The sequence below is a fragment of the Danio rerio genome, chromosome 22 (genome assembly GCF_049306965.1).
Source record: "Danio rerio strain Tuebingen ecotype United States chromosome 22, GRCz12tu, whole genome shotgun sequence".
Classification (NCBI taxonomy): domain Eukaryota; kingdom Metazoa; phylum Chordata; class Actinopteri; order Cypriniformes; family Danionidae; genus Danio; species Danio rerio.
The window spans coordinates 23,432,750-23,445,153 of record NC_133197.1 but is presented as its reverse complement, the minus strand read 5'-3'; the positions used below and the strand labels follow the sequence as shown (position 1 = coordinate 23,445,153).

The following is a 12,404-nucleotide window of genomic DNA, read 5'->3' as shown; positions in this document are numbered from 1 at the left end:
TTCCTCTAGTACACAGCCTTCTTACATATCTGTTAAATTCTGTTTTACTAGACACAATGACATGATCACACATAAATGCATCTTTGTAATCCAAACAACAACATACAGCATGAAAAGTCCTGCCCTGAACTGGCAAACATTAACTAAGCTAAAGACACTGTTTGTTGAGTTTCTTTATCTCCCAGTGTGAGCAAACTAACAGATCGAGGGAAATGGCATCAAGTGGGAAACTGTTGAAAATGAGATCAGGTCTTTTTATTTTGTTTGTCTGGACATCCCTCAGCGTTGATGCTTCTACACCCAATGGTAAGGCGTTTCCTTTTAAAAACAAATCCCTAAATTAACTGATGACAATAGTGCCATTTTCTAACTGTCTAACAGGCTGCTCAGGAATCCCAGATGAAGCGAATGCATTGGTTCCTGAAAGCTCCAAGAAAGACTCCTACAATCCGGGTGATACAATTGACTTCACTTGCCAACATGGCTTTACCTCTTCGAAAAAAATCACCTACGTTTGTGTGGAGAAAAAATGGGCTAAATTGCGTCATGGAGTATGTTCACGTGGGTATACAAGGCATACACAAAATTTAGAAATGTTGATCTATAGCTATGATACTTTAAACTTGGCTTCTGATTCACCTTCAGCCAAACGCTGTGAGTCGCCTTCAGACATTCTAAATGGTCACTACATTAGGCTGAATGGCGAAAACTTTGCTTTTGGAACAACTATCCGATACATCTGCAATGAAGGGTGAGTGTTTAGAGCAGTGGTCACCAACCGTCTTTAATCCAAGATCCCGAACCTCAGCCTGAAAGTCAAGATCTACGAGTCAAAACTGACAGATAATATAAAAGCTACATTTTTATTAGCATTTCCAGCTTGCCACCTTTAATTATTTTTAACTACATACAAATCACTAGTTTAACCTACTTTACATTTTATAACTGATACAAGCAAGAAAATCTATACCAGTGCATCTGGATGACATTTGGAGAGGTGAACATTTAGGTGAAAAGAGATAGCTAAAATGATATTAATGATACTACTGCAACATTAGCATTTTATAAATGAGGTCTAATAAAATTCTACCAATTATTTTTTACACAACAATAATAATAATAATGGCGTCACGGTGGTTCAGTGGGTAGCACAATCACCCCACAGCAAGAAGGTCACTGGTTCGAGCCTCGGCTGGGTCAGTTGGCCCAGGGTTTCTGCAGATATCATATTGTCAAATTTAAGACTTTTAATAACCTTTTTAAGACCATTAAGTATTACATTTAGGACCTATATCACAACATCAAAAACACACACATATACAGAGAAAATCATAAAATTAGTGGCAAAATAAATGTATTTAAATTGAACAGTGCTGAAGACAAGTTAGATGCACCATTGAACTACAGCAAAAAACATCTTAAGGCTGATTTATACTTTCACCTGGCACCACATCATGCACCTCTCCTGATTGTGCACACACCTCACGAAACGGACAAGGCTCTTTAAAATGACAGGGGGCGGTCAAAAGAAACCCACCCTAAAGTCAGATGGATAAACAGAAAGTAGAAAGTTTCCGGAACTGCATCATATCACTAATACGGTTTGATTTTTAAACTAATTATTTTTTATTATTATTTATTATAATGATTATACAGATTTTTATAACCGTTCAAGATTTTTAAATACAATTTTAAAGCATCACTTGCTTTTGTAGATGACAATAGACAAAGACAGTTCTACCTATTAGAGTTAAATATTAATGCCTCATCAACAATTGATACATTACTGTCTGGCTAGTTTCTGTCGTATACTAATGCTAAAAAGGCAATAATGCTCAAACATTCCTGACCATTATCACCAATAAAGCCTAGAAAAAAAGTGAATCAGTTTACTGTAAACCGATTAGTTCAAATATTACGCACCCAAAGTGAACCTCCGCAAACTCTGCAATAATGTCACATTCGCCACGTGCACTGAGTTCAATAACAGAAAGCTGATTGGCTATTGCATGTTGGTCTCATTTGTAGTTGTATAACCGAAAATTGCATTTGGACTAGTGAAATAAAGAACTACAACACCACGAAAACCAAGCAACAACAAAAAGGAATTTAAATAAGCATTAGATGTAGCATTACATAGACATCGGGAAAATAAGACCTAGAACAGCGAATTTAAGACTTTTTTTATGGCCTAAAATTATAATTTTCAAATTTTAGACTTTAAGACCCCGCGGAAACCCTGTGGAATTTCTGTGTGGACTTTGCATGTTCTCGCCACATTCGAGTGGGTTTCCTCCGGGTGCTCCAGTCTCCCCCACAAGACCAAAAACATGCGGTACAGGTGCATTGGGTTTGCTAAATTGTTCGTAGTATATTTGTGTAAATGAGAATGTATGGGTGTTTTCCAGTGATGGGTTGCAGATGAAAGAGCATCCGCTGCGTAAAAACATGTGCTGGATAAGTTGTCGGTTCATTCCGCTGTGGCGACCCCAGATTAATAAAGGTACAAAGCCGAAAAAGAAAATGAATGAATTATAACTATTATAACAATTAAAATATTATAAAAATATACTAAAACATCACAATATAATTCAGCAATTGTAACTGCAGTTTGAACCATATTTTAAATCAACAATTCACAATGTTAAAAGGCAGAAAATTGCACTTTGCAGCTGGATATTATTGTGGGAGGTTAGAGCCGAACGTGTTGTTTGGGGTGAGAGAGGCCTTTCTAAAGCTGTTTTATTTGCTGTGAGAGTTTGTGCACTACTTATATGCCTTGCATGTTTGTGGTTTAATTAAAAAAATGTAAGATGTTTTCATCTCGCTACGCTGTAGGCCCACATGGAAAACGTGAGGGTGTTGCACGTGTGCATCGATTTCTATTTGCATGTGCAAACCGTGCACCTTCATTTTAAATAGCAAATTGACCTTGCCAAAGACATAATATCTGAACATCGTCTTATTGCTTTGGGCCTCGCTGGATGCGAAATGTCCTTTGGAGAGCTTGACGTCGTGGCCGTTGACCATAATGAAAATTAAAGCAGCAGTTGGATCAGAGAGCAATACATCAATCATATATGGACTTATTCGTCTGTCATTTTTTGGGATCTACTGAGAGATAAGGGCGACGGGCTGGTAACCACTGGTGTAGGGTCATGTTTAAACAGATGTTTGAATAAAAAATTACAAGATATATTTCTACAGCTACCAGATGATGACTCAAACTGACACCAGAACATGCCGGGATGGTGGATGGGACAATCGATTACCTGTATGTGAAGGTACTTGAAGATTACTTAAAAGATGCAATTAGGGTTATTTTTTCCTCTTTAAAGATGCTTTAGGATTTTTGCCTCCTAAGCTCCTGAAACTAAGCTGCTTCTTTTTTTTTTCTTCAGAGATATCGTGCGGTCTAAACAGTACAGAGACAAACATCAAAGTGGAAGGACTGCCTTATGACGATGAGCTGATCAAGCATGGACACAGGCTGACATTTTCATGTGTTGGTGATGGACTAAAATTAGAAGGAGAGAGTGAAATCACCTGTCAGATAAATGGGGAATGGAGTAGTTCATTTCCTAAATGTGTAGGTAAGGACATATTGGGCCTATTCATTACTGAATTTGTTGTTATGAATGTATGCAAAATGCTAATATTTATTCCGTGTTGGCCTGATAACATGTTCTTAAATTTTCTTATAGGAATACAGTCATTTAAAGTATTTTATTTTTCCAGAAAATGACTATTGGTCAGATTTTGTATGTATTGTTAATGAAAATTCCAAAACACTGACTTTAAACTAAAAGTTAAAGCACTGGTATTGTGAATTACCAGAGGCGCAGTCTTCCAACATGTTCTCTGGCCCTCACTTGTAATACTTATAAAGAAGTTCTACAGATATGAATATATTTTTTAGAAGTCGTAAAATGCATTTAGATAATTCTATGAATATAAATACGACATTACCTTGGGAAAGCATGCAATCCCGATAGGGAGGGCACTGTGGAGGCCACCTGCTGCCCAAGTGGGGAGACCTGGTGGCGAGAAGACATATGGACTAGCCCTGAAAAGGGGGAATGCTCATATGAAAAAGAGAGATGGTTAGTGGGCAGGGAAAACATGAGCGACGTCCCCTTTCTTAACTAGCCTATATCGCAGGCTGGCCTATCAACATCATGCATATCTGCCAGGTTTAGCCAAAGGTGGCGCTCCAGGATCACTAATGTGCCCATCGTTCTCCCCAGTGCACACGCAGCGGACTTAGTGGTCCAAAGAGTATAGTCGGTTGCAATGCGGAGCTTGTGAAAAAAGCCTGGGTGGGAACTACCCTCGTGCAGCCTGGCCAGCGCCTGTGCTTGGTAGTGCTGGTATGTGGCCATAGCGTGCAGGGCGGAAGCAGCCGGGCCTGCTGCTCTGTAGGCTCTGGCTCCGAGGAAGGCAGATAACCTGAAGGCTGTGGACGGGAGGGAAGGTTGACCCCGACAGAAAGCGGCACCATGCGGACATAGGTTGACCGCAATTGCACACTTGACCTGTGGGATCATCTCATACCCCCTGACAGCTCCGGCCTCTAAGGTGGTGAGGGTGGAGGCGCATGTAGATCGGGCAGAAAAAGGTGCCCTCCAAGACTGCGTGAGCCAACTGTGCACCTCTGGGAAGAAGAGGGCGGGAGCCTTTAAAGGTTTGGCCTTCTTAGTATCCTCCACGTAACACCCATCTAGATGGTCTGGTCACAGGGCTGGGGGATAAACCATCTCCAACCCCACGGTCGAAGCAGCCCGGGAAAGCACGGCTAACATGTCCGCTTCAAGATCCTACGTGGTGGTGAGCGGGTCCGGATCTTCATCAGACAATAAAAGCCCACTTCCGTCGGCGCGGGTGGTGTAGTGGTTGGTGCGTCGACACGTGCGCTCTGGTGCTTGCGGCAACTCTGGTTCGGTTCCGCCTTGCGGTCCTGTGCCGATCCTTCCCCTCTCTCTGCTCCCCGTGCTTTCCTGTCGGTTCCCTCTTCTGTCCTATCAAAAATAGGGGTGAAAACCCCAAAAAAAAAAAAAAAAAAAGCCCACTTCCGATGCAGGAGGACATTTGATCCCCGGTGTCATTGAGCGAAAGGGCTATCATCTGGTTAGACGGATCGCTTCCTCCGTTCGAAGCTTGGATGGAATGCTTGGAGGAGCGGAAGCTCCGCGAGCCTGGGGGAGCATGATGGACCCCCAGACATAAAACAAGGTGTTCGTGCCCATCATCCGAGGACAGGAAACCACAGCACCCAAAAACACCAGGTTGGAGCAACATTTTGAAAAAGATGCGCTGCACAACCTTGTTGGTTTGTATTGTGCCAATACAAACCGGTCTGGAGGACCGGACTTAAAGAATGCCATGCAAGGGAGAGACCCAGCTTGACCATCTGCCGCCACATATTACACACTCTAGACCGGGAGACCACTCTCGTTCTCTCTCTTTCTGTAGACACAGCTGGAGGAACCCTCATCGAGAAGCTTCGTTGAAAGGATCTGAATCAAAAAGGATGCCTCAGCTTGGCTAGCGTTGCGTTTATATTTCCAAATTGATTGTAAGTAGTGCCAGCTGTGCATGCTGACGCTGCCAACTCATTGACATTTCATTGGCCCGTTTATATACTCTTTCAGATTATTGGATTCTGATGAAATCCCCATAGTGGAAGTTTCCACATAGCTTTGAAATTCCCCTCCCGAAGGGAACTAAATTTTTTAATGGTAGAGATGCTGTCTTACTTGACGCATCATCCACAGGTTAGGGATGAACTAAATGTTGCTATTCTATAAACCAATTTCAATTTGACAACATAAAGAACTAGAGACAAAAATGAACAGAGCTTGAGACTAAGATGCATTTCAAAATCAAGATAGAGTCAGCATAATTTGTTTGAGGTTCTTTACATGACTGAAAATCAAAAAATATTTGCACACATTTCTTTTGAGTAATTAACTTCAACAGCTACAACAATAAGATTTTTGAAAATTATGTTAGTTAAATCGCAACAGGATATATGTGCTGGGTGCTCACACATGAAATGTATGTACTTGAAAATATTCTGCATAACTTGTTACTGTTTGCATTTGCTCTCAGTCACATACTGGACAACATTTAATTCCGCAGCAAGGTTTCTGAATTTCTTCATCTTGAAAATTTGAAACTATATTTTTACAATCTGGATATCTGCATTCTAGAAACTCAGAACCAAAAAAAATCTAACAGTTTGAAAATACGTCTATAAGAAATTCAGCCTTAAAAAAATATGTTGTCTTAAATTTCAGATATTCAATTTATGAACATCTTTATGAATTTATATTCAAGTTATGAAATTCAACTTAAGAAATTTTATTCAAATTAAGAAATTCATTCATTCATTTTGGTTTAGTCCCTTGTCTTTATTAATCTGGGGTCGCCACAGCGGAATGAACCACCAACTAATCCAGCACATGTTTTACGCAGCGGATGCCCTTCCAGCCGCAACCCATCTCTGGGAAACTTCCATATACACTCATTCACACTCATAAACTACGGACAATTTAGCTTACCCAATTCCCCTATACTGCATGTCTTTGGACTGTGGGGCAAACCGCAGCACCCAGAGTCAACCTACGCAAATGCAGGGAGAACATGCAAACTCCACACAGAAACGGCAACTGACCCAGCCGAGGCTCAAACCAGCAACTTTCTTGCTATGAGGCACTACCTGCGCCACTTGAAATTTAAATTCAAAACAATTTTAACAGTATTTAAAAGTCAGATTTATTAAATTACAATTGTCAAATATAATTAAAAAATAATTCAAACTAACACAATTCAAATTCAGATTGTTTTGGCATATTATTAGTTCCATATGTAAACATAGTCAATATTGCAAAATCATATGACAAAAATGAGAATTGTTGAACAAATATCCACTTAAAGATCATGGCACATTTCCTCCAAAACACTGAGCAACATGACCTACAAATGCTTCTGAGTGAATAAATAGTGACCAATAATCTACCTTCTGCTTTAGAGGCAACGTGTCCTCTAAACACAACAATGGAAGACTTAAATATTGAGAGGGACCCTGATGTTGAGGGTCCGGTCAAATCTGGACATCGCATAACTTTTTCATGCATTGGAGATGGGCTGAAATTAAAAGGACAGAGAGAAATCACCTGTCAGTCAAATGGGCAATGGAGCAGCCCTTTTCCTAAATGTGAAGGTAAGGCCACAGAAAAGTAAAACCTTCTGACTGGACAAAAAGTGAGCTGTGGTTATTATGAAGGATGCTTAACTGACCGAGTCTTTCTATTATTTTTAGAGGTCACTTGTACTGCAAAACTCAAAGGGAACATGAAATCAAACATTAAAGAACAACCAGGACGTGAGATTTCAGTCAAACCTGGACAAACAGTAACTCTTCATTGTGTTAACAAAGAGTCTCAATTAAAAGGACAGGGACGAATCCAGTGTCAGCCAAGTGGAGAATGGAACCCCCCTTTTCCCGAATGTACAGGAGGTAATGCCACAGGTTTTACTAGTCAAGTTTTATTGGTAGTGCTTGCAAGCATCACTCTAACTCATAAGTATTTAGCCTCACTAGATTTATATTAGAAAACAATCACCTATTAAATGTGTCTGATTCAGACCTAGTCATTGTATTATGTTATATTATTTCATAATATATTATATACAGTAAATAATCATTCATGCATTAATTTTCAGCTCAGTCCCTTTATTAATCAGGGGTCACCACAGCGGAATGAACCGCCAACTTATCCAGCATATGTTTCACGCAGCGGATACCCTTCCAGCTGCAACCCATCACTGGGAAACATCCATACACACACATTTACTACTACAATTTAGCTTACTGAATTCCCCTTTATTGCATGTCTTTGGACTGGTGGGGGAAATTGGAGCGCACGGAGGAAACCCACGCCAACATGGGGAGAACACGCAAACTCCACACAGAAATGCCAACTGACCCAGCCGGGGCTCGAACCAGCGACATTCTTGCTGTGAAGCGATCATGCTACCCACTGTGCTACCGTGACGCCCTTAAATATATATATATATATATATATATACATATACACACACACACACACACACACATTATAACAAGATGTAGATCATCCTTTATTATATGATATTATATTATATTATATTTAGAGAACTCCAACCAAGATCTTTTCAAGACAAATCTTGCATATTAAACATATTAATCTTATAATTATGTGCATTATAATATATTCTATGGTTTAACAGCTTAAAAATGAAACATTGTTATCATTACTTTATATCAAAAGAGCTATTTCCCCGGTAATGACTGAAAAACATGTGTTTGCTTCATCCTAAGGGATTTGTGGACCACCACCATATGTGGAGAATGCAGATACAAAAGAAATGGCCAAAACAGAATATAAAGCATGGGAGAAGGTTGAATATAAGTGCTTTGATAAATACACGCTGGATGATCGTCCCACCTACTCCGGCTTCAAGACTTGTAAGAATGGTGAATGGACAGGAAATATTTATTGTTTAAGTAAGTATGATCAGACTACACCTAAGCATGTGTGCCACAACTTTCAGTGAAGATTAAATAAAATTCTACTGGTCTAACAAACTCTCAAAACAGAAAATAGGAAACTGTCTATATAAACAATACATTCAAAATAGCACAATATATTATAAGAAAAATTATATGAATCTGCCAATAAAAAAATTAACTAAATGTACAATTACACAAAGCTACAGTTATTTTTTTATATATTAATAATAGTAACAACAATAAATAGTTAACCTCTTTAGATCTCACTGTATAAATTTCTATATAACGAACACCTGCAAGGATGAATCTGTCACCTTTTAAAACCAAAAGTAATAAAATATGCATTTATATGTTAATCAATATAAAATCAGTTTCAAATTAACTGAGCCAATAGGCAGAGTGGGACCAGTGTCAACAAATACAAAATTTACACTTTTTTACACAGTTTTCAAATAAATGTTAGTCAATGCCAGTCAGTACAGCAGCCCTAAACAAGGCTGATGATGATTTATTTGTTACTATATTGAAATAGATATTGTTGTTGTCAAGTGTCAAGAAACATGTTGACAAGCCTATAAACAAGCTAGTTGTCGAATGCAAGTTTCTATAGAAGAAAATTGCAAGATTTACAAAATATGCCTTATCCTGCTCAACTTCCTGCAGGCTGTAAAAATATGGTTTGAAATGCAACATTAAAGGTGCAGTAGGTGATTGTCTTCAGAAACACTTTTTGTTGTGCTGGTTAAAAGTCTCTTCACATTCCAATAGTACTGATTAAAGTTAATGATCTGAATGTATTTATATGTATTTTTATATTCTGGATAGGGCATAAAACAAAAAAATGTTTATCCAATTAAATTTTGTCGGACCGTCAAGTAACTCAATAGGGTATATGCCGAAGCATGCTAATAGGACTTTTAATTTGCCATTAACCTGGGTTAAGTGCTTCCGGCGAAATTGAATGGCAATGCAAAATCCGGTGCGTTTAAGGTCTGTTTTTTTTAAAAATCAGCGATCTCCACTAGCTGAGTGATATTCGATTTAAAGTGGGTCTCAGATTGTACAAGAAGCAGTGCATTAAATTACATTTCCCCCCGCCATATCTTTATCATATGAGCATTTATTTTACCCCAGTATATTCAATGGTGCTTTTGCGTTAGCCTGCCGATTCTGACGAGCGCGTGCGAGTAAACGACTTTTTGTCTCGTTTTACGCTTGAGCAACTAAATAAATGCTAAACTTTATTTAACTGAATGTATTTTAATGACATTACAACATCGATGCTGTATAAGGAACCGTATAAAATGAGAAAAAGTTCACAATAACAGGTCACCGGAGGTGTATCAGCATGGGAACAGCACTAGCTCGGCATATACCCTATTACGAAAGGCATCTCAAATTGTCTGTCAACAAATTTAAATTCGAATTTCTGCGCAGACTCTTTAAGCAGACAGATACGTCACTCGCGCGCGTTCACGTGAAGCACACATCTACAGCTGACAGAGAGACTTCATCCTGCAAACTCTGCATCCACCTGAAATTCCTTCAGATCAACGTGGCCTATATGCATAAAAAGAAAGATTGTTTTTGAAAGGGCTTCTGCCAAAAATGCAGAATCAAAACTTCTAAACCCTGAATCAATATCGGAATTACTTTTGCACGCTGGAAGGCAATGACGTTATGCAGTTCAAAACAATGATCTAAAGGGTGACACCATGGCTGAAGTATTTTTTTTTAGACAGGTATGTTTTAGAACTATTTTAGCCACACAAAGATTATGTACTGTAGACTGTGTTCTTGTTTATAAATGGGTTTATATGTACAGAGGTGTTGTTCAGTCACTGAAAACGTCCAGCAAAAGTTTGGCAATTGTCAAGTTCATAGAGAACCTTTTACAGCATCGATAATATAGCCGGTTCAATAGACCTGAGCATTCGTTTAGTTGTTCAAGTGTAAAAAGAGCTGATAACAAGCAATGTAGGAGGATTAGCGAGCACAACTGAAAATGAAAAGTCACTTGTTGTCTTGGTAACGTAATCAAAAGTGTAACATAAAAAGATGACAGGATATTTCTGTTTTTAACAGATCTAACCTTTATTCGGATCTAACTTTTATTTAGTTTAATAACAAAACAAAAGTAAATGTGCCCTTCCGCCAAACCAGCTTTACTAAGGTGAAGTTTGCTTTATATTTAAACATTTGTTCATTTTTGAACAGTGACAGCCTGTGACACAGTTTTGGAGATACATAATTCTTGCAACCTATGGTCTCTCAACAACTACGGTTGATAAAGTGCGTGTCTCCATAGAGTTTTCTAACTGGTGAATGAGAGACACTGCTGGCTGCAGAGCCATTTGAGCAGAGCTGAGCTCCAGCGAAGGGGAGCATGAGCTCTCGCTCCTTCTCCTATAAGCTGTTTTAATGTGTACACCAACCCCACCCTTAACCCTACCCCCAGTGACATCACTCGTAGAAGAAGTGCAAGAAAGGAGAAGCGAGAGCTCAAACTCCCCCTCGCTGGAGCTCAGCTCTGCCCAAATGGCTCTGTAGTGAGCACCATTTGGTGAATGACATGATCTAGTGTTATATATAATCAGTGCAAGTTCACGTGTTCATGGCTTAAGGAGGCGTGGCTGCGGACAGCAGGGGAGGGTCGTGAAATTTCTGAGCTATTATGCTAATGCTAGTATTCTGTCAGATCACCTACTGCACCTTTAATGTGTCATTTATCTGAAAGAAGCCTTAGTAAAAAATATAAAGCAAATTACAAAATATATATTTACGTATGCATATAATATATATGATGAACCAATGGCTGTATGTTGTAACGGAGTGATTTAAATGTGTGTGTGTTTCAGATCCCTGTTCAGTGACATTGGATACAATGAATGAAAAAGGTATAAAGCTGAAATATGGTCCACCACGCAAGATATTCTCACCACACAAGGATCAAATCCAATTTGCATGTCTGAGGGAAAATGAACGTATGAAAGGCAACTCCAAACAAATATGCAGTAATGGAACGATGACTTTGCCTGAGTGTGTGTGACTGACTATGAATAAAACATTGTTGAAGTGTCTGCTGTTCCAGTAAGCAAAAACAAATGGAGGAAATCTAAATAAAATATTTCAAATCAGTTCCTTCGTTTTTGATTTTTTTCCAAGTAAAACTTAAGGAAATGTTTAAAATGTACATGTATGAATGTGACATTAACTCCTTCAGCTAATGGTTATCACTACACAATTTTAGAGTCTATTACCTGAAAGTGTCTTCAACAGATTGTAGACAAAAGCTAGAAATATAAAGCAAAACAGAGCCTGCTCACATAAATGCACAAAGCACATTTTAGGGACAAGAAGAAAGAAGTACAAGTGCATCACCAGCGCTTGAGACATATTAACAGGGCAAACATCTAGACATCTTCGTAATTCAGTTTTGTGTAATTTTCAGGTGGTCTTTATATCCTGAACCACTCCAATTTGTAGTTTTTTATTATATATATATATATATATATATATATATATATATATATATATATATATATATATATATATAGGATAAGGATGGACCTTACTATCATCTTGATTTTGAGGGATTACAGTTTTATACTAGAAATACATTCATATAGTTGTTGTTGTTTCTTCATGTAATGTGCTTCAGTGATGTGAAACAGGGAAAAAGTCATTAAACGGGACACTTTTTATACTTCTGTGCCAATTCATTCCAGAAACCACTATAAGACATATTGCAGTACAACTCATTATTCTAGGTCAGCAAGTTTAATTACAATGTGAATTTCTGTAGTGCATCTGTGCATTACTAAACTAACACATGTTGCTGTACTTA

General features: G+C 38.5%; 1 protein-coding gene across 1 annotated transcript; it reads left to right on the top strand.

The window, feature by feature from the left end:
• Nucleotides 1-11,655, top strand: cfhl4 (complement factor H like 4). The gene is given in 9 exon segments (NM_001199366.1): nucleotides 1-306; nucleotides 382-561; nucleotides 646-751; nucleotides 3,208-3,284; nucleotides 3,402-3,593; nucleotides 7,034-7,225; nucleotides 7,325-7,522; nucleotides 8,366-8,551; nucleotides 11,416-11,655. Coding segments are annotated over 9 exon segments (1,416 nt in total). The 5' UTR covers nucleotides 1-212; the 3' UTR covers nucleotides 11,607-11,655.
• Nucleotides 11,656-12,404: the final 749 nt, after the last annotated feature.